General features: G+C 41.1%; 1 protein-coding gene across 1 annotated transcript in view; it reads right to left on the reverse strand.

The window, feature by feature from the left end:
- The window catches only part of ankrd27 (ankyrin repeat domain 27 (VPS9 domain)), a 53,998-nt gene extending 33,721 nt beyond the window's left edge, over positions 1-20,277 (reverse strand). The window contains exons 1-9 of the mRNA XM_033634783.2: positions 20,143-20,277; positions 11,604-11,726; positions 6,910-7,020; positions 4,568-4,876; positions 4,297-4,356; positions 2,375-2,428; positions 2,003-2,068; positions 1,295-1,371; positions 551-672 (exon numbers count right to left, since the gene is read on the reverse strand). Of these exons, the coding sequence (XP_033490674.1) occupies positions 551-672; positions 1,295-1,371; positions 2,003-2,068; positions 2,375-2,428; positions 4,297-4,356; positions 4,568-4,876; positions 6,910-7,020; positions 11,604-11,705 (901 nt within the window). The 5' untranslated portion in view covers positions 11,706-11,726; positions 20,143-20,277. The remainder of the gene's footprint in view (positions 1-550; positions 673-1,294; positions 1,372-2,002; positions 2,069-2,374; positions 2,429-4,296; positions 4,357-4,567; positions 4,877-6,909; positions 7,021-11,603; positions 11,727-20,142) is intronic.
- Between the last annotated feature and the right edge of the window lie 3,643 nt (positions 20,278-23,920).

Below are 23,920 nucleotides of genomic sequence, written 5' to 3' on the forward strand. Positions count from 1 at the left end.
CAGTGAGTGCATGTGGATGTTTCCCCTTCGTCCTTTATAGTTTTCTTGTTCCTGCGTACTCTCGAGATGAGCTGTGTCTGATAATCATACATGGATGATATGTATTGCTGTGTGCTTTTGTGTTATTAACTCTTGACTATGTTGAATTTAGGTGTCAAGATCCCTCTTTCGTGTGTGTGTGTGTGTGTGTGTGTGTTTGCTTTGGTAGGGTTTTGGGGGGGATTTTTGTTGAGGTTTGTATGTTCAGGTTGAAATACATTATCATCAATAAAAAATAATATTTAAAAAAAAAAGTACATTTTATCTTATAAATGTGATAAGAGTGTTAAGAGGTGTATGTTGTGGTGAAAATGAAGTTCAAGCCTTCAGATTAAATTCAACCGTATTTATAAGCGAAACATCATTCATGGCGGTTAATATTTATATTTTTTTTTATCATATTCAGATTCTGATCCTGACACAGAGATCAGAAAACTGAAGAGGTGGAGATTTAATAAACAGATATATATTCACACACACACAGACAGAAAGACAGACAGACGGTGCATACCAGTGCCTCTCGGGGTCTGGGTGGCGGTCAGGGTGACTCTCCGCAGGCAGAGCAGTTTGAGGAGGGGGGAGGTCTGCTGGTTGAGCTGACTCAGCTCTCTCTTTGCCCGAGACAAGTTTATACTGCAGAAACATGACAGAAGCAGCAGGTTACAGATCAAAGATACACTCAACAGAAATAAAAATGCAACTCTTTTGCTTTTGCTCCCATTTTTCATGAGTGTAGTTAAAAATGTAAGAGGTTTTTATGCACACAAAAAGACTTATTTCTCTCAAATTTTGGTTGCAAATGTGTTAAAAATCCATGTTGGGGGGCAGTGTTCGTTTTTTTACAGGATCCACCTGACAGGTGTGGCATATCAAGATGCTTATGACATAGCACCATTACTACACAGGTGCGCCTTCAGCTGGTCATTCAACACTGACAGAGAACTTTGTGATGGAAAAAAATACCAAATTCACATCATCACTCAAGAAAAAGTTTTCTAGATTTGATTTTTGAACCATATGGCTCATCAGTGCAGTTATTTGTGGCAGATGCATATAAGTTCTCAGACATCTGAGTATTCTTGAATGCATCAGTGCAGCACCACACAACCCAACATCAGCAAAAACATAAAGGAAACTCCTCCTTATCTGTTATCTCACTTTGACCTTTTCACTTCCATAATGGCAGACACTAGTCCAGTCAGTGGATCATAAACAGACAACACATCAACCATCAGGTGCCTCATGTTGAACTGACCTGAAGTCAGCTTTGACTCCCAGCTCTTTCTGCTGCAGGTCCTGCAGACTCCTGGTGATTTTGTTGAAGGCAGCGTCCTGTTGACGAGCAGCAGAACAGACATGAGATCAGCTCTGTGACACATCACTGACACACACAAGTACAGCCACATCTGTTTCCACTGCATCTTTCAGTCATTAATGGGAAACTTTCATTGTGGCAAAACCAAAGAGAGACAACAAAATAAAGAAAGGGCACTTCGTTTAACTTTCAAATCTGCCCTCAGTTTGAGATGTTCCACACTGTCCAAGAGTGTTTTAAAAGTTTGAGCGCTTTCTAGAAATGTGCTATAATGTCTAACAGCATTAAGTCCCTGAGCTTTGTCACAACAGTCACTAACCCCCAGTGTCATCTGTCCATACAGATAAGTATGAAACACTTCTTTAGGCAGAAAGCAGCTCTGGAGTTCACTGTTTTATTTCTTCTCTCACCATCACAACTTTTATATTTTGCTACATAGATAATTACAATCAGACACAAAAAGGGTAAAATCCCCTCAGCTGTAACACTGTATGAGCGTGTTTGTGCTGTTAATATCATGAGAGGAATATCTTCTGTGAATCAGACCAGAGACCGGCTGCAAGTGATGCACAATTCATGGTGCTTTCAACAGCTTCAATCTTTGTAAATTCAACCATCAGTGTGACAGAACAGTGAGAGCAAACATACCTGGCTGGCTTCAAGCGTTCCCACAAAGTTAAAAATTAAATCATGGATACCATGATGAACATACATCTAGGATAAGAAGAAAAAAAGAAACCTTTTAGTTTACAGCTGTGAGAAAGCAAACTCACAATTTAACACTAGCATCAGTTTTATTAGCAAAGGACTTTGATTATGTGAGTCTGTTGGACTGCACATAATCAAAGTCAATGGCTTCATTTTCAGCTGTGTTTACATGGATATATTTATGTCCTCTGTTAGTGGGATCCGTTTCCATGTGATGTGCCTCAGAAACAAACTTCAACTTTAATCCATGAACACGTCTTTACTGAAACTAGAGACAGTGAAGCTGATCTGTACTGATCGTAGTGATGTTACCTCTACTGCCTGTTTGAGAAGAGTCATCTGAAGCTCCTGCTTCGCCAGAAGTTTCTGTAGAAAAACAACACATTCATCAGAGCAGCGAATGTCTTAGTCACCATTTAGGATGTGATGCAACAGCTCCTCCTGTTACTGTGATTAGGCAGAAAATTGAGACAAGAGAAGCATGCAGAGGATCTTATTAGACTCCCCAGAGCCTAACAAGACATCCTGTGTCCTGCGGTGTTATTACTGATCTACATGTTTGTGCCATGATTCAAGGATTCACAGATCATGAAGGCCTCTAGAGAACCTGAGACTGCTCCTCCTCAAACAAGACCAGACACACAGAGACCAATGCTGTGTCTCAAATCACGTACTTCTGTACTTACACTTAATATTTTGAGCGCATAAGTGCATTCACACTGAGAATTATGGAACAATGCAGTGCGCTATGAGTACCCGGATGGTGCACTCAAAACGGTCAAGAAGTTGAGTGTGGAACTATGGACACTTCTCGCCCTCAATGGTCGCCATCTTGGCTATGTAGCGGAAGGGGAGGGACCACTTTTCAAAGTGGAAATGGTAGCAGAGGACTGTGCGACCGTGAACATCGCTGCATTGTACAAATACATGTGTTTTTTGCACCAAGCACCACTATACTGTTGTCAGGTATAAGCCAGCAGTATGTTTGTTGGGTTAATTCAGCAGTCTGTAATGATTTGGTACCGCGAACGATAACGCGAATGCTAATGCTAGTTTGCTAACTAGCTAATTTGGGGCCGTCATTTCCGGTAAGTGCTGTGTTTGGTTTGAGACACTACCCTGTCCAAATTTACGCACTACGCCAATAAGTACATAGTGCACATAGTATACTACATAGAAGTGTACTAATGGAAGTATGCGATTTGAGACACAGCACAAAACTAATGATGCAGTTGGCAAAATGAATTTCCAGGTTTATCACCAGCATGTTGTCCTAAAATGGTCAACAAATACTAGCGTAATAAGCGATAAAGTTTGACACAATACCAAAGCTCACAGAAAACGTTCTGACATGAAACTCCAGCACATGATGGACAACTGTGTGACAAGTTAAAACATCCATTTATTTGTGGTGCAAATCATGTTCAGGCTGCTGACAAGAACAAACAGGGGAGTTAAAGGACAGGTTCACAAATTTCTCAAGTCCATCTCTACTAAAGCTGTAACAATTTGTGTATTTGTACCAAAGTGTCCAGTATGCAGACTGATGCACGTACTGCAGAACCAAAGCTCACATGTTAAGTTGTACTGTTTAGCTGTAACATGAGAAAGTTGGTCCTGCTGGTGGGCGGGGCTTAGTTTCCAACACGGCAGCCAGGTCACAAACTTTCACATTTTACAGCTGAACAGTCACTAAAATATGATTCTGAAAACATCTGAGGCGAGAAATAGCAAGTGAAGTGACAGAATCTTGATTCATATTTGATCAGCACTGCCGAGTCTTACTCTCAGGTGATTATACACTAAAGACAACATACTTATTGTATTATATTCCATTTCTGCCAATATGTCCCCGTAAATCTTACACACTGGACCGTCAATGTGTGACTGCTATTATTTAAACAGAAAAAGTCATTTTGGACGTTTACAATTCTCCATTTGCTGAAGAAGGTTCATGTGATATTATCACATTAGCTTGTGGACACATTATTTTTGTCAATGAACCCCAGTTTTACTAAATGGAAGTTTTCCTACTGACCAACACAAGTGGATAATGAGAAACTACAATATTTCTCAGATTCTTTAAAGTGGTACATCGCTCAACGACCAGTTACGTCATTCAGTGTAAGCATTTATTTTCAAAGAATCCTAAAAATTGAGACCCAGTCTACATCTCTAAGCCAACAGCTCGGGTTATCTCCATCAGTTGGTCCTGCAGGTCAGGGTCTACTCACCAGGCGAGAGTCTCTCAGCAGACACTGAAGACATTTAGTGTAAAGACCGTTCACAGAGTCCTGAGAGGAGAGAGGACAGGAGGATCGTCAGGACTGTAGAGAAGCTTAAAATATTTCATCTTCTAAAATCAACTTTAATTATTCTTCAGGTTATTATTACTGTTAAAGGAAAAATAAAATGTTTTTGTTTGAACTGCTGCTGGTAAGTGAGAACAGAGATGTCAAAGACGGTGAAGAAGAGGACAGAGGAGGAAAGTTGAATCAGTCGTACTATGTGGTGTCGGAGTCCCTTCCTCTCCTGCTCTCTGAAGGCCTGACAGAAGCCGTGGATGAATTTGTCCAGTTTCTGGGCGTGGCGGCCGAGGAACTCCCTGACATCCTCCAGGCTCTTCAGACAGTAGGGGGGCGGCGGGCCGGGCTCAGCCGGGCTCGGATCGACCTCGACGGGCCTGGAGATGCACAGGATGCTGTAGCTCTGCTCCTGATCATTGTAGAAGGTCTCCTCAAACAGAATGGGGACTGACGAGGGAGTCGGGAAGCCGGATCCCAGCAGGACCTGCCTGTCCTGGATCCTGACCTCCTGAAACACAGTATTACAGTACAGTATTTATAGTAGATAGTAGATAGTAGAACACCCACATCAGGATCACTGTTATATAAAATTAAGTATTTAAATGTTTGTTTGTACAGCAACACTAAACCCCTGAGCTTGCCTGAGAAGGACTAAATGCACAAAGCTGCTATTTTTTTATATCCCATGGAGAGAGACTCTCACTGCAGCCTGTTCTGTTTTGTTCTGAAAATGTGGGCGTGCAGCCTCGTTCTGTGGACGATAAACCAGGTGCAGACTTCCATCTGTGTCACCGCTGATGAGGAAATACAGCGAGTGCTGGACAGAGCAGTGAGTGACAACAACGCCGCCCACATTTAAGAGGACTGTTTGCAGTGGGAATGCTAGGGTCTAGGTACCATGTCTGAAGGGTTACTGTTGGTTCCAAAGGTGCTATACCGAAAGTGTTTGGTGGAAACGGGGCTTAATAGGAGCCTCTTATTTGCTGGGACACATCATCAGTGACGTATCCTGGGTTCATCAGGTGTTTCGGTTCTCGCAACATCATACACCCTCGCCCAGGGGACCCAGCCAGGGTTGATCAAGCCCCGACTTACGTCCCAGCAGCATTAATCCACGGATCGCCCCTCTTTGTCCAAAGCCACCTGGAGGCTCTCTCTGCTGCATCTGTCGCAGCCCCGATGGCTTATTTCTTCATGGTGTAGGTTGGGAAGGCAAATTCTCTGCAGTCTGTTTCTGCTGGATGGCAGCATGCTCTCCACCTGCATTCCTCCACCAGTCCCTGGTACTTAGCATCCTTCCTTTCAAATGCCTCTTCCAGGGCACAGTCAGCTCTATCAGGACAAGTTGTTTAGTGGCGTCTGACAGAATGATGATGCCAGGACGCAAAGATGTCACTGTGATGTGTGCTGGGAACTTGAGTTTACAGTTGTACCGATCACGATACCAGTATCGGAAATGCCTCCGATGCTGCCTAAAATACAGTATTGGGTATCGGCGAGTAATGCCTCACGTCATTACGCATACGCACGCTACAGGCAAACACAACGGAAACAGAGCGGAGTTTAAAAAGCATTCTACTGCAGCCTTTAAAATGTCTTTTTTACTAAATTGTGTGGCTGCACTTTAACCTGTGTCTTGATCTGTGTCAACACTGGATAACAATAATAATAATAATAAAAAGTTTTATGGCATTTATTCTACTATTATGTATTTATTTCTTAATATTTTACATATTGTTTTGGGAGTTGAGACATACAACAATTCATATCCCATCCATTTTTATTTAACGCGCTGGTATCGGATTGGTACTCGGTATCGGCAGATACCTAAGGTTCAGGGATTGGAATCGGTATGCGGAAGGAAAAAGTGGTATCAGTACATCTCTACTTTAGTTGCCTGCCCAGATCAGCCATCATCTGCCAGTCCTGTGTGGTGGTGAGTAAGCCTTCAGCAGCTCTTGGTTGTGGTCTGGGCTGCTCACCTGCCTTGATGAAAGACATGTCTGCTGCCTCGTTCCATTCAGAGGGTAAAACTGAATCTTCTAATGATTGATTAAATCAATACTGTTAGAGCTTCAGCAATCATACACGCCAATTCCTTTAAAATCCTGGGATGTATCACACCTGGCCCTGGTGATTTATGGACATTAATATTCTGTAGAAGCTGTTTTGTGTCCTCAGTAGTTATTTTAAACACTCTAATTACTTTACTTTTCACTTCCTGTGAGAGCTGATCTTTGTGAATTGGACTGTTTTTGTAATGAGGCTCATTTGCACAGAAAGGGGCCTCTTTTGTGTCAAATGAATGCACATTACCTCATTTAAACATGTGCAAATATCACAGGAGCTCAGAGACACAGTTTGCTTGGCAGCACAGTTAAGAGTGCAGCTCACCCTCTGCAGGTGCTTCGAGAATTACAGTTTCTTTTTGTTTTATTTGTGCAGGTTTAGCAGCTGCAAAAGCTGCATGATCCTTTTGTGTATTCACCTGTCAGAGTTGCCTCTGATGGAGCTGATGTTTATAAGTAAAGCTAGACAAACCTTTCCATCCACAGTCTGGTATCCATCCTCCGCAGGCTGCAGGACATAGCTGTCGAACTGAGAGTCTGAGTAGCTGCTGACGGTCAAACTTCCACAACAAGGCACCAGAACCTGCAGGGACGTGGGATAGAAAACATTTTACTTTTCCATTCAATTTATTAACTACTCAACACTGATTTAAACAGTATGATCCAAACTAAATCAAGTTATACTGATATGTTTCAAATTTGTTTTCACTCTGGGCTGCTGAGATGTGACCGAGCAGCAAGAAGTTTTGATTTTGTCCAGACGAGGAACGACAAGAATATCACAAGAGGAAACTGTCTGATCCTGATGTTAGCATTTAGCTTAAAGCATGGCTGTGCCTAAGGGCAGTACAGGTTTGAAATGTAACATCATTTCTTTACACTCCAGCCAGACCTCTCTCCATCCTCTTGAAACTGGGAAAACATCACTTAATGTGGTAAATTGACGTTTTATTGAATAAGAGCTACACAAGGATTTAAGGATGTGGAAATCTGATCACAAGCCAGAAACTGTTTGTGAAACCAGGAGGTATTGTGCAATGGTTAGTGTGTGTGTGTGTGTGTGTACTGTCTTGTGTCTGGTATAAGTGCTTTTCCAGGTCAGCAGTCAGCCATGAAATACGCATTAGGAGCTTATGCTGTTTTGACGGCGTTCAGATCAGCTGAGTTTCCAGAGGAGTCGTGATGAGTCAGAGCTGCTGCTGCTGCTGGCCGACATTCAGACATCTGATCCTCATCTGCTGAGGTTTCCGACGTCCTGACAAGCTAAAACATGTTCCAGAGAGCGATTATACAGTTGTTTAGGTAATTTGATATTTGATATTTGACACTTTTCCCAGCGTTTGCATTTCTCCCTCGCTGGGCTTTTAAAGTTTCGTCTGATTGAGGAAACTCGTTTAGCAATCACACTTTGAACCCCTGACAAACTGAAATAAATGTTAATCTGATACGGGCAGTTTCCACGATTTAATATGAACTGAGAAATGCACTGAGGGGAAAGTGTGGGCTGAGAGAGAAGGAAGCAGCGGAGAGAGCTGAAACCACAAAAAAACAACCCTTTGTCAAAGTGCAACCTGCTCTCAAGACAGGAAGCTGCCCGACAGCTTAACATGTCACTTTATTTTGAAAATGAGTTGCCTCTGTTTCCTGATCTGACACGTTTTAACACAAGTGATGAGTCTGATGCATCCTGGGAGGCTAAAAACAGACTGTAGGAACTTGAGAGATTTCTGGTTTTACAGTAAACAGTAGTCCACGGCCCTGCACTGATACAGGTCTACGCAACACATAGAGTAGGTTAGCCTCAGACCAGAGAGGAGGTGGTGAAATCAGCTGCTGTGGAGTTTTGATATTTGCAGTCTGTTTACACCTGCAGTGTCACAGTTTCTATTGCACTATGGAATTTTTTTCTTTGCAGTGTTTCCTCATTTATTTCAGCATGTTTGCATGCACACGTTTTAGTCTCTGCTGGCAAAACGACGACACTGTTGCCATTTCTACCGTAAAGCTTTTAGTTTTTGGTTTTTGTTTTCCGTTATTTAGAAGTTCCAGACACTAGTCGTCAACAGCCCAACGAGGCAAGGCAAATTTATTTATATGGCACATTTCATACCAAATGATAACCCTAAATTCTTTACAAATTACGCCGGTTAAAGCACAAGAAACACAATAAAAACAACAGAAAAAGATAAAGACAGAGTAAAACAAGACAAAACAATAAAATAAAAGCAAGTGAGAAAAGAAGGGTCTTTCGTTTGGATCTGACACTGCTCAGCACTGTCCAAGGTCTTGGATCTGGGCTCAGGATCTCACACCACCAAATTAGGGTTGCACGATATGAGGAAGATATGCCATAATATTACATATACGGTATTACTTGTGATCAGGAAACAGAAAAAGTGTGCTCAATTTTCTGTTGTATGAAAATGTTCTAAAATTTGTTCTAAAATCAAACAAAGTGCTTGTTAAATTACAAAAATAATAAAATGAAAGAAATGATTTCCGACATTCTTTTATTGACAAATTGAACGCTGAACACAAAAGACAGCAGTAAAAAGAGTGATAGTTCTGTTCTAAAGTGATGCTTTCTGTTTATACTCTCTCAGTGCAATATTGTAGTCATTTGTGAAGTGTTTGCGAAGCTGACATCGCGATGCTGATTTTAAAAAAGTGCAGCCCTACAGAAAATGTGGTCCATCTTTTCCTGCCTGCATATTAGACAGAAACCCAGCAGTACTCAGACTGCCAGGACATATTACACTGCTGCAAACAAGCCCCCCAAATGCAGAAAGAGACAGAGAGTGACATCTGATAGCAAGCAAAGACTGGACAGATGTCACATTCAGCTGATGAAATATGGATGTTGATAATAAGATGATGTCGGTATAGATTATTGGCAAAATAAGCTGTTACATATTGGCATATCAGATATCGGCAAAAAATCTAATATCGTGCATCCCTAATTAAAGGGCCAGTGTGTAAAATGGGTTGAAAACAGTGACATCAGTGGTCAAATTCTAGATTGCAGGGCTCACTCGCTCACCCCTCCCGTCGGGTAAATGACGGTGGCCTCGTAGGGACAAAAAGCCTTGCGCAGACAAGAGTTTTTCAGGAGTAGGTCTATCTAGCGACGAGGTAAATGTTTATTTAGAAATCTAAACCATGTTACGATATTGTAATGAATCCCTCACGAGCAGGAGACCAGAGGAGCGTTCGGGAAAAAGGCCGGTTTATTTGAGCACTCCAGAAACTCCGGTAACACTCCAGGGGGTAAAAGACTCCGTCCCAAACTCTGACTCTTCTAGCATAACACACACACTCCATACACACATACTCATTTACAATACCTAGCGGGGACCCCCTCCCCTCTCTGCTCCACCAACCTCCAGCCCGCACACTGACTGACATCGTAGCCGGTAAACAGAGCTCAGCTGTTAATTTAGCCTAGCAATATCTCCGGACTATAGTAGCTGCAATGGACGACTTTGAACGCGATTTTGAAGAGTTTCTTGTAGCGGACACAGATCCAGAGCCATACCTGTTTGAGCCGGAGCATACAGATGAGGAACTCCATGTGTTTGATGCTGAGCGGGCGAGAAGAGAGGCTGAATGCACAGAATGGGATTCGGTGCTACTGCTACCATCGTTGGGGAGATATATCACCAGGAGGAAAAGCGCCGCAGAGAGTGCATCACAAGGAGTGAAGTTGCGTCTTCTTTTCCTCGCAGATGACGGTTCGGGTTCATTCTCTCCTGTTGCGTGGTAAGTGTGGTCCATTCGCAAACTTTATAACTAAAAAAACTTTTCACTACTCTCTATCGACGAACTACTAACACTCTGCTGTTTCCTCCTCCTTCTTCCTTCCTTCCGCTGTCTACGTTGGTTCATTTATACACGCGAAACGCGTTCTCTGGCTGGCTGGATTGTCCGGTCGGTCTACATACATGGCGGCGCAAGATGGCGACCTCTCTAAAGCAAGGCCCTTGCTAGACATATATATACATATATATATATATATATATATATATAACCTGACTTCTGCACAACACAACTGATGGTCCCAACCCCATTGATAAGGCAAGAAATTCCACTAATTAACCCTGGTAAGGCACACCTGTGAAGTGGAAACCATTTCAGGTGACTACCTCTTGAAGCTCATGGAGAGAATGCCAAGAGTGTGCAAAGCAGTAATCAGAGCAAAGGGTGGCTATTTTGAAGAAACTAGAATATAAAACATGTTTTCAGTTATTTCACCTTTTTTTGTTAAGTACATAACTCCACATGTGTTCATTCATAGTTTTGATGCCTTCAGTGAGAATCTACAATGTAAATAGTCATGAAAATAAAGAAAACGCATTGAATGAGAAGGTGTGTCCAAACTTTTGGCCTGTACTGTATATATATATATATATATATATATATATATATATATATATATATATATATATTTATATATATATATATATATATATAAATAAAAGCATAATTATAAGGCTACGAAAACCAAACGAATTTTATTTTATAGCGATTGTACACTTATATAAACATATTAATGGGTAGAATATTCAGATTCAGATTTGACAATAAACCATGCCAAATATTACACACTGGCCCTTTAAGATCTGTGTAATGACTGTTGTATGTTATCTATGTTTACTGTGTATTGCTGCTCTGCATGTGATGCTTCGCTGTGTGTTGTTGCTTCATGTTGCTTGCAGGACTATTTGTGTTAAAATGCTATTTGTTTCTGTTGTTGCTGTTGCATTGTACTGAGGTTCTGCTGTTTCTTGTTGCTTTGTATGGCCTTTTTTTCTATTGTTGTCTTTATGGTGTCCTGCTGTCTTTGTTCTGTGAGTTTTACCATTTAATAGGTTTTAAAACATCTTACCAAAGGACTGCAGTTGAGAAGTAGCCAGCTGGCTAACACTGGAACCTTTACAAAAATGATTAATGTGTGTGCTGTCCTTAATAAAATAAAATAAATGAAATTAAAATTGTGGACACCTCCCCTTCAGGCCACCACTTCTTAAACTGGATTTCCAGACAGCAGTTTCCTCAAAAATTTAAATTGTGATCATGTCAGATCATCCATCATCATGTTCTTCTGTTGTTGTGACACACAGACAGGCTGGCTTTAACAACTAACAGGAGGTAACAGGTGTGACTCACGATGCCGTGGAGCTCTGCCACTCGGCTGCAGAGGTCCGGTCTCTGCTTCTCCAACGCCAAGTAGAAAGGATTCTTCAGGATGTTCTCATCATACACAGCCATAAGGAGCTGGAGGTCTAGATCCTGCAGAGGGTAACAGAAGGAACTGATTAAACAAAGATTCAAAAGGTGCAAAGAGGCCGTAGAACCTCCTTCAATGATAGCTGATAGTCTGAACCACATCAGATTACATTTTCAAACCAGTTTTTTGTTTATTATTTGATCACACCTGTATGTCATTATGGTGACATTTGAATAAACTGCTGATTTTTTTGCTAATTTTTGAAGTTTTTGAAATTCAGATGGATGCTTTGATGAAAGAAAGAAAATGAAACAGGACTAAAGCTGAAAACACATCGGCGCCACCGTGTCATGGCGCGTCATGTGACACAAATCAAGCACACACTGGACGTGTCACGCTGCAGCTCGTCCACAGACGACCTGGCAAAGTTATTACTACTTTTACTGAGAGATCTGTTTTTTTCTCCCCCTCTGCATTAGCTGAAAATCATGTGTGCACAGCTCATAACTAAACTTGATTCCTCACCTGAGGAGCAGATCTGCGACTCGCCAGGCAATATCATTTTGGCCATGGTCTTTACGACGAGACTGTTGGTCATTTAGCTCGGGATATTTCTCAACCTCAATAGCTAGTCTCTCCTCATCCATTCTCCGTCACACATGAGACGCAGCAACAGCTACAGAGCTCTCTTTATAGATCAGTGGTGAGGAGAGGAGTCGAGCTGCCACAGGAGCAGAGAATAAGAGCTGCTACGGGAGCCAGTATCTATAAGCAGAGGTGCAAAAGCTGGAAGTGACGTGGACAGTGGCGTGAAGTGACTGAGGGTGGTGCATCCAGGAGAGCCAATGCGTGTCTAGCCACCACCGGTGTGGGGTTGTACATTTATTGACACGTGGCGTTTGCTGCCAGTGTGTTTTGGCCTTAAAAGGTCTACAGCGGCTCTGTGAGGCTGTACTTTTGACCTGACGATGGCAATACAACCAAAAGTTAGTCACCTGAGTTATTACAACTCATCCTGAGCGGATCATGAATGTCTGATCCAAATCTCATGACAATCCGTCCAATAACTGTTGAGACATTTCTCTCAAAACCACAAATATCAGCCTCGAGGTGGTGAGAAAAACATTCATCCTCTGGGAACCAGGAATGTCTTAAGTAAATATCAGACCACTGTTGCCATGCCCAGAGCAGCATCATCAATTTTTCTATCTGTGAATAGATATTAATAAATGAAATGTGACAGTGACTCCTGAGTTTCTGATCAAAATCATGTGGAAATACTAAACATTTGTCAAGTTACAGATGATTAATGAAAACAAAGCTCCAAAAGAGATCTCCTGATTCCTTCGTGTCTCCAAATTTATCTCCAAAGACAGAGCCCAAAGTCATGCTGAATAGTTATATTTAACAATATTAACCACTTTATTTGAATCATCAGCTGAGTTTGAGGACACCAGGCAAAAAATCCCTGTCAGACTGTTTCCCAAAGTTGGTATGAGGTTGTTTTTCCTCTGTTTTCTTCCAATTTATTTGCAGTTAAATTCTTTCGGAGCTGCAGTTCCTGTCACTGCCAGTAGGGGATCGATAGTGCAGCAAGAATGACAGTCCCTCACTGGCTTCCCATTTGGCAACACCTGAAAGATTTGTGAGAGAGGTACCGCCTTCCTTCAGGAGTGCTTCTGAGAGTAGGTTACATGAAAATGGCCCCAGGGTGTGAATCATAGTGTGATCTCTGTTACTGAGGCAGGACCTGTGTGATCTGTCAGCTGTCTCTGGCCTCAGGCCTCTTCTACTGTGGAGTTGCACCAGAGACGAGGTCATGATGTTAGCTAAATCAAAAGGGTTTATTATCTGTATGTACGGTGGCCATGTTAGGACATCTCAGACGCAGCTTTTCAGGTTCAACTCCATATTGTCAGCTACACCCTGAGATAAACGTTGGCATTATGCTAATGCTACATCTCCAGCAAGACCAAAAATCATGCTCTTAAGTATTTAAAACGTGACTGAATAATTTTGGTGAAATTAAACTAATCATTCATTTTGACAGGAGGTCTGTTCACCATGATATCCTGTGAGAATTTTGTCAAGCTGCTCTTGTATGGACAGACGATTACATCACTCAACAATGTTTATCAAACATGGCAATGGACGGAAAGTTAAAGGTCCAGCTGAAGCTTCTCCCGGTCAGAATTCCTTCAGTGTTCATTGTTCAGGAGGTTTTTTACCAAAGACTGAATTATCCACAGAGGTCTCTTCCTCTCAAAAGACCAGGTGATTTAAACCGGTTAAAACACAGAATAAAGCAGTTTCACACTGGAAAATCTGTGGTTTTTTTGTTTTTTTTTTGGTTTGTCCCTTCAGGGCTTCTGTAGAAACAACAAAAACGCAACAATTCTTATTTTCAGATAATTATACGCTAAAGAAAACATACTTATTATATTACATTTCTGACAATATAACCCCCTACTGTAAATCCAACACACTGGACCCTTAGGAATACCCACAAAACCCCTTTTGGTCATTGTTGGACCAGATACTGGTGTACAGGTGGTGATCAGTGCCAAACAAATGTGATAAAACATAACCTAAACATCTATTTTGATTGCTTGATAATACAGAAGAAGAGTATTTTCTTAAAATGTTATTTTCACGGTGCTTTAAAAATCCCAAATACAAAAGGACATTCAGACCTGAAATGAAACTCTGTTGAATTAATGTGTTGGTGCCTCTTATTTCTTTAAAGCTGCTTACAAATTTATTTTAAATTTATTAACACATCACTTTCAAATGATAATGAACTGGGCATTACATATGAATTTCCTGATATGTGCTGGCAGTCACATACTGGGTCAGCGATAAGGGTCATTCCATACTCCATCTTTGCCAATATATCCTCCTCACTGGACCTTAAAGGGATACCTAAAGTTAATAAAATACATGCTGTGGGGAACACGAGCATTTGAAGAAACTTTCATGACCATCCAACAGTTGTTGAGATATTTCACTCTGAACCACAAATGTCACCTCATGGTGGCGCCACAGGAAAAGTCAGAGGATCATCAAAGTTGGTAGGATTCATCCTCTGAGGAACATGAATGTCTGAACCGAACTGCATGGCAATCCATCGAATAGGTGTTGAGATATTTTAGTCAGGTCTTGCTGCTAGCATGATTAAAAAACTAAGAACACACATTTTATCACTTCACCCGACCACAAACCAGCAAACCTAATTCCAGATGCACCAAAATCAATTAAAAAACCCTTAATTTATCCATCCAGGAGCAATTATGCAACTGAGTCTGTAAACAACACGTCAAATATAAATCCTGCACAAACAAATAAGGATAAACACAAAGAAACAGTGGCTACAAACATGAACAGCATAACAACAACTGTTTAAAAACAATAATAATAGCGTGACAATAATTTATTTTTGCAGTAACTGTTCAAAAGTCCTCTGAATAAACCACAATCTCCTCAGTCTGTGTCTCTGAGGGGCATCCATTAAAAGATCTGATCTCTGATCTGTGAGCCTAAACAGATCGATCTATTCCAGCCGTCTGCTCCACTTTCCCTTCACTCATCATGTTCAGGAGAAATCCTAAACCATAACACCCATCAACAACCCTCCACAAGCTTCAAACACTTCATCTGACAGTTCATCAACTCACCTCGTCCCTCTGCTCTGAGACCAGCTTCATCTTCCCTCAGCTCCAGTACAGACTAACTGGAAACCAGTCCAACAGAGTGGACAAAGACTCTCCACCGAGTGGCCTCATGTCAGGCTGCTCAGCTGAGATGAAACTGAGGAATGAGCCCTCGTGACCTTACAAGCTTGAAGCTAACAGCGTATTCAGCGGTGCAGAGGAATGTCCCTCCCTTTCAGCCCAACGCACCGTAACCTTGCACACTGCAGACACCAACACTCTGCTGACGTCTTAGCCGGGAGCTTAAAATGTGAGTGAACAGGAGAACTGCTTCAGCAACAACCAACAGTAAGCAGATTAAAGGTCAAATATCCCAACAATGTTTCCTGATCGCAGCGGGGCCGAGACCATCAATAGTTTGATTTTTAGGTCATTAGAATTTACAAATCCAGACGACGCTTCAGGGTGTCCTGGTGAAAAGATGCTGACCATGTAATTGAGATGTCTGGGTTTTGACCTTTGTTACATAAATCAAGAAAAGTGTGGAGGCTTTCCAGACAGGTCAGTGATGAAGCAACAGAGAACATGACAGAACTTAAAGTGGAAACAGACTTTTTTTTTTTTTTTTTTAGATTTTTTCATTATGAAGTAAATGTTAATCTCACAATGTAATGACAACAGACTAATGACACCATCAGCGTTTAGACTGGCTCCCTATAAGTCTCTCTTTCACTACGCAACAGACCCTTCGCCAAGTCCCGCTCCTGGCTGTAGACCAGCCAATCATAACACAGGATGGGGCCGGCACAGGCCAGGGTCCAACAACAACACAGCTGTGCTCCATTGACTCTGATGCAGTCGTTTCAGATTTCCTTCATTTTCAGGCTGGTTTTGTGGATTTGGAGCTAAATGTTGTGCCTGGGGCACGTCGTGTATTAATGACAGGGCTGCAACTAACAATTATTTTCACTGTCGACTAATCTGACGATTATTTCTTCGATTAGTCGACTACTCATTTTATCGAAAAATGTGTTAAAATGTTGAAAAATGTCGGTCTGTCTCTCCCAAACCCCAAAATTACGTCATCTAATGTCTTGTTTCGTACTCACACCAATCACCATCATGGGAGAGTGTGTAAAGCTGCCAATATTTGAACGTAAGAAGCTGCAATAAGAGTATTTTGGGGGACTTTTATAGTACTTTTCTATGAAAAATGACTCAAACCTATTAGTCGACTACTAAAATAGTCACCGATTGGAGAGGTTGGAAAAAGATATACGTTTCTTCCCTGTTCCAAAACCAAAATCAGACCCTGGAAAGTGTAGGGTTAGCTAGCTAGCTACTGAAGATATAGCCTACTGAATGTATACACATGCTGCTTTTGCTTTGTAATGATTATAACAGTGAAACAAAGAGTGACCCTGCTGTACAGGAACCAGTAAAGGGAAGCAGGGAAACTTTGCTCATATTCAACCAGCTCTGTGTCATCACAGATGTACGTTGTTTGACGTCTCCCGGAGATCCCTGCCCATTCACAGGTGTCCAGAGGCGCATGGGGCGAAGCCAAACACCGTTCATCTGCACACACTGCGATGCCACACAGCTGGTTCAATATCAGCAAAGTTTCCTTTTATATTCACTCCCCCAGTCCCAAATGGATCCCTTACAGACTCCTTGACTCAAGCCGTAAGCCCTTACAGACCTAGGACCAATTCCATTGGAAGTGGTGTCCCAATTCTCCGTCAGGTTAGCTCTTAACCTGATGGAGAATTGGAACACCACTCTTCCTCACGTGAAAGCGCAAAACCAAGGGGAAGGGCCAAGTCAAGGGCTAAGGGGAAGAAATGGAATTGGTCCTAGGTCTGTGAGGGCTTAGGGCTTGAGTCAACGAGTCTGTAAGGGATCCAACTGGGGTTGGGGGACTGTCTTCTGTGGCGATCAGCAGTGATGTGGTGGTTCACTTTTACACTGTGATCTGTAGCCTATAGTTCGGCTTTAGCTTCTAACTATCTTTGTCTTTTTAACCTGTTGTTGCTGCTGAGTCAGTTTGACATCCTGGATATATCCTTCAAACACACGCTGTTGACCCCTCTGTCAGCTTCTCTCTGCTAACTAACGCTAACAGCCAGAAAACAATTAGAAACACGTTAGTCAAGACCAGCCAGAAACAAACACCCATGATTCACTGTCTGTTGGATAATCTACATAAAAAAACACATTTTCTTGCAGTGGCCTTTATGAAAGGAGCAGTGGTGAAACAAACAGATGGTTGAATATTTCCAAGATGCCACCAGGTAAAGGTTGGTGAACTGTTGCTTGGCTCTGAGGAACATGGAAGCGATCCAGTCGTCTTTACTGCAGCACCACCAACAATAATAAAAACCACTTGCTGGGGGATTTCCACTTTTATATGCTCGTCATGTGCACAAATACAGGAACTAAATGGCATGAAAAGCCTGGCTGCTACTCTTCACTGTAACATGTTTCATGCGCGGTGAAATAGAGATGAGGCAGGAGGTGATCAGATAATCTGGAGGTAATTAATCCAATAATTCAACAATAAACAACCATAAATCAGTGAAGTCTGCTGAAGTGTGAACCCCAGGCGGACTCTCTGGAAGTCTGCAGAGAGTCTGCTTGAGGAGGACGGGATGAATTGAGGATTTGGACAGCCCTGCTGATAACCATTTGCAATTCATCTCACTTGTTACTTTTCCTCATCGGACAGCCAATTTAAATTTGAAGTTGGAGTTACAGGAGTATTTCACTGCTGGAAAGATGGCCTTTTAGTAAAACAGGGTCCATGTTGAAAAATACCAAAGTGTGCCTTTAATGAACGGCAGACTGCTGCCAGGGAGGACATGAGCATAAAAATCCTGATACTAAGATCAAAGCTGTGTTTGATTTTTAAAACATGTTTCAGCATGTTGAGCACTGCTGTAACCACAGACCGCAGATCAATCAAGTTAGAAAGACGTAGTAGAAAATAACCAGTCAGGTGAAGACAGACAGTAATAATCAATAATACAGTGAACAGATGGCGGGGAGGAGAAAGTGAAGCGGGTGAAATGGAAGAAGACATCACTGCTGCCTTCTGGTTTTTCTGGATCAATAAAAGTCTTTCAGCAGCTGCAGCAGAGAGGTTTCACAGCCTGAAGGTGACCATCACATCACGCCCCTCTCCTCAGGGCTGCACACATGATGAAGCCTCAACATACACTGACCTACATTACTGATTATTTGTCATTTAATAATCCTTCACAACCTCTCACAAAGAAGGAAAACAGCAAGTCAGCCTTTTAAAATATGCTCAATAAATATTACACACATTAAAGTTTTGTATTTCATGCCTCCATCTGTGGTGGGCCATCATGATAAGGGTGTGAATGCAAACTAGGATGTCAATTCCACTACAGAAGAGACTTGACGATCACTAAAATTAGGTGGGGAATAGTGTAATATATCAATATCAGTATCACTTCAGTCAGATGAGTTGTTACATATCGGTATTTTGGATATCGGCAAAAAATATTGGTTTTGTTGCACGCTATTTGCACACTTTAATTTGCTTTGACTTGTTTTCTTAATTTACTGTAAAGCAATATGAAAGGTGCTTTATAAATAAAGTTTTATTATCAGACCTGCAGGTGTGAATGCATTTAAACAAAGCTAGTACAATACTTCACTCAGAAAACTATAGTTTACTGACCTCTAAGACAAAACAAAGATGAGTCAAGTGAGCACAGCTGATGGGGTGGTACTTCCGGGTAGTTTCAAAATAAAATCTTCACTGACAAACAATTTGTTTTAGTGCCACAGAAATATTTATATATTTTCAATTATTATGATACAGGCGTTCAATCTATTTCTGCTTTGTTTCGGATTTGTGTCATATAGTAAGCTGCAGCTCCAAGGCAGCTGGTTTCTTGTGTGTACAGAAAAGCCAAACCAAACTCCATTTAGAAATCAGGCATTTTTATATTTTTTTGCATACTGTGTCGGAACAGCGTACTAAAAACATAAATCTGATATGTTTAAGGTATCTTTGGGATATTGTGATACATTCGGCAAATGTTTCATCCTTCTAACTTTATTTTAATGTAATAAAATATATGTTATTGTTGCTTTAACAGCCTGCACTAGTCAAGCTCTTCTCCGCTGTGTAATAAAATGTAAATGCGAGTGAACCAGTAAGTTAATTCTGTTTGTTTTTATTGAAATGTCTGTACGTGAACAGCGTTTTGAAACGATGTGTATTAAAGTGTTTAACCGTGTTCTTCAAGTAACGTTATGCTTCTTTTGAAGGCAATGCTAACACGTCGTTAAATTTAACGTTTTTTGAGTGGACATTGGTTTGAATTTTTGTGAACTCAGGGCTTATTTGCGGCATTAACTCAACGTTAAATTTAACGTCTTATGTGTGAATATTCGTTTGACTTGTTTGTAAACTGGTCGGTTGGTTGATGGGATTAACTCAACGCTAAATTCCACGTTTGTTTAAAGGGGTTTGGTTTGTCTATTCAGCGATTGGTTGTAGGGATTAGCTGTGGCTTTTAAACAGCTGTTTGCGAAGCTAACATCAGGTGACAGGGAGGATTTTGGGATATTTTACCAAACTGACAGCTAGCCACCTTCAGCCGTTTGGTCATATTTATGAAGGTTTCTATATTCTGGCTTCTAACCGTGACTCAGGTTGAGCCGGGAGAACGGAAGTTTAACAGTTAGCCTGCTAGCTAAACACAACAACATCGCTACAACCAGCTGAGGCTAACAAACAACCCGAGCTACCGGCTAACAGAGGCGATGATTAGTAAGGTGAGTGTTTTACCTGTTATGAGTGATTGCCTCGGGTCATCCAGATGTGGGCATGGCAGTGACAAACACACACAGCAGCCTGTCAGGAGCTGTTCACTCTCCGTAGGTCCTCTGAGCCTCTGCTCCGGGTTGCCAGACTTCGGGGAGGAAACACGTAAAACAAGCTGCCAAATGAGGAGCGGAGCGTAACAAACACCGTTACTGAGCTCTGATTTTACCAGCAGTAGAGGAAGTATTCAGATACTTTACTTGAGTAAAAGTACTGAAAAAATACGTCGTTAAGTAAAAATATTCCCGTAAAACTTAGTCCCTTATACTTCAAATATTATTTGAAATATTAAGGGACTGTTCTCTACTAGTCAGGGGAGGGTTTTTTGTTTGTTTGTTTGTTTTTTTGAGCCTCCCCAAAGCTGCAGATATTTTTCCTTGAGCTTCCCTTAGTGATTGGTGGAAAATGCGTGACCCTCCCTCCACCATAATTAGTTTTATATGTGTGAATGTTGAAAGATAAAAGTTTAAGATGAAATTCTAGAGATTAAAAAACATAAAACATTCCCATCTTGTCATTAGATAGTTTGTGCAAACACTTTCTTTGTGGCCAAATTTAAATGAGACGTAGAATAATGTGATTTTGGTGATATATCTCAATTTTAAGCTCAGATTTTTTTCTGACTGAAGCATTCACTGCACACGATGTGTCCCAGAAATGTGAAAATCCAACGATAATTTCTGTTTTTATAGTTTCTGGCTATGATAAATGGTTTAATTGTGGCGATTTTGAAAAGACACATTATCTTTAAAAAAAATCAGCAATAAAATAAATAAAAATACAATTTAAACTTGTGTGCCTCTCCCCTATGTCAAATAAAAAACACAAGTCCCTCCCCAGTACTTTAAAAACCACCTCCTACCCCTCACAAGTAATGAACAGTCCCTATGGAGGCCATGAAAGTTCCTCAGTTGATTACTGACAGTAAGACAGTCATTTTTTACATTACAACTTTTCTGAAATTCTATGTTGAGATTTGCAAATGAGACACCATATAATTAACTATGCACTCATTTTCATACATTTCCAGAATAAGAATCTGAACTTTGGATAAAGCCAGGTTCCAGATGTGGAGTAGAAGTATAAAGAAATAAAACAGTGTATACAGTACAGGCCAAAAGTTTGGACACACCTTCTCATTCAATGCGTTTTCTTTATTTTCATGACTATTTACATTGTAGATTCTCACTGAAGGCATCAAAACTATGAATGAACACATGTGGAGTTATGTACTTAACAAAAAAAGGTGAAATAACTGAAAACATGTTTTATATTCTAGTTTCTTCAAAATAGCCGCCCTTTGCTCTGATTACTGCTTTGCACACTCTTGGCATTCTCTCCATGAGCTTCAAGAGGTAGTCACCTGAAATGGTTTCCACTTCACAGGTGTGCCTTATCAGGGTTAATTAGTGGAATTTCTTGCTTTATCAATGGGGTTAGGACCATCAGTTGTGTTGTGCAGAAGTCAGGTTAATACACAGCTGACAGCCCTATTGGACAACTGTTAAAATTCATATTATGGCAAGAACCAATCAGCTAACTAAAGAAAAACGAGTGGCCATCATTACTTTAAGAAATGAAGGTCAGTCAGTCCGGAAAATTGCAAGAACTTTAAATGTGTCCCCAAGTGGAGTCGCAAAAACCATCAAGCGCTACGACGAAACTGGCACACATGAGGACCGACCCAGGAAAGGAAGACCAAGAGTCACCTCTGCTTCTGAGGATAAGTTCATCCAAGTCACCAGCCTCAGAAATCGCAAGTTAACAGCAGCTCAGATCAGAGACCAGATGAATGCCACACAGAGTTCTAGCAGCAGACCCATCTCTAGAACAACTGTTAAGAGGAGACTGCGCGAATCAGGCCTTCATGGTCAAATAGCTGCTAGGAAACCACTGCTAAGGAGAGGCAACAAGCAGAAGAGATTTGTTTGGGCCAAGAAACACAAGGAATGGACATTAGACCAGTGGAAATCTGTGCTTTGGTCTGATGAATCCAAATTTGAGATCTTTGGTTCCAACCGCCGTGTCTTTGTGAGACGCAGAAAAGGTGAACGGATGGATTCCACATGCCTGGTTCCCACTGTGAAGCATGGAGGAGGAGGTGTGATGGTGTGGGGGTGTTTTGCTGGTGACACTGTTGGGGATTTATTCAAAATTGAAGGCACACTGAAACAGCATGGCTACCACAGCATCCTGCAGCGACATGCCATCCCATCCGGTTTGCGTTTAGTTGGACGATCATTTATTTTTCAACAGGACAATGACCCCAAACACACCTCCAGGCTGTGTAAGGGTTATTTGACCAAGAAGGAGAGTGATGGAGTGCTGCGGCAGATGACCTGGCCTCCACAGTCACCGGACCTGAACCCAATCGAGATGGTTTGGGGTGAGCTGGACTGCAGAGTGAAGGCAAAGGGGCCAACAAGTGCTAAACACCTCTGGGAACTCCTTCAAGACTGTTGGAAAACCATTTCAGGTGACTACCTCTTGAAGCTCATCGAGAGAATGCCAAGAGCGTGCAAAGCAGTAATCAGAGCAAAGGGTGGCTATTTTGAAGAAACTAGAATATAAAACATGTTTTCAGTTATTTCACCTTTTTTTTGTTAAGTACATAACTCCACATGTGTTCATTCATAGTTTTGATGCCTTCAGTGAGAATCTACAATGTAAATAGTCATGAAAATAAAGAAAACGCATTGAATGAGAAGGTGTGTCCAAACTTTTGGCCTGTACTGTATATGTTTTATTGTAAACCCCAGTCACTGGTTAGCGTGAACTGACCTGCAGGTGCCTCTAACACAGACTGGTTCACACTGCCCCCTGGCGCCCAGCAGGGTGTATTACACAAGAAGGAGACTAATAATCACTGGCACTTCAGGTACCTCACACTTGTACTTGTGAAGAGTGCTGAAGTAAATGTACAAAGTGATTTACCACGACTACGTTCATAGATTGTATTTTTGTTCTTACCATATGGCAGCTATATTTACATGGCACCTTAGACATACAAACTCTTTCACCTATTTACCTATTTCACACCCACTGCAATATTATAGTTACACATTAATGCATCAGTGATAATAATCTAATATTAATACATACAACACTGACAGACACCATTCTGCTGCAAAGTGACTATTTTTACTTTTGATATTTCATAAGAACATTTTGTTTACACAGTATTACGGTTATATGTCAACGGTTACGTGTGAACGCAGAAGTATTTTTACACTCTAGTGAAAGAGTAAAAAATTACAACATAATCAAAGTATAGAGTAATTAAGGGACTAATATGAGAGCCAACAAACAGCCGACCTGTTTGGATGAACTAAACAAATAACTCCTTTGTTTTATTGGATTTATAAAGTGAACGATGACGGAACGAGTGAAGCAAAAAATGGGTTGATATGAACACATGAAAACACTCAGCTGGATCCATCCGACATCACAATTATTTAACCTAAACTATAAACATACATAACCCGCTCAAAACCAATGTGAGCATGTAATTCTTTTCCTACAGCAGGTCATAGAAATATTCAGCCCTTTGACCTTTTATACTCTTGTACCACCAAATTAAGTCTCAACTAATTCAATTTAATGTTTCTTTTTTTAGTTTCATCTCAACTACCTTTAACATTAAAAAAATCACACTGTCAACATCAAAGTAAACTTTATACATCATTTTAAAAAAAGACTATAAATTTAAATAAAGTTTATTATTACAAAAACAAAGACACTC

This window comes from Epinephelus lanceolatus, chromosome 5, assembly GCF_041903045.1.
Source record: "Epinephelus lanceolatus isolate andai-2023 chromosome 5, ASM4190304v1, whole genome shotgun sequence".
NCBI classification, from domain to species: domain Eukaryota; kingdom Metazoa; phylum Chordata; class Actinopteri; order Perciformes; family Serranidae; genus Epinephelus; species Epinephelus lanceolatus.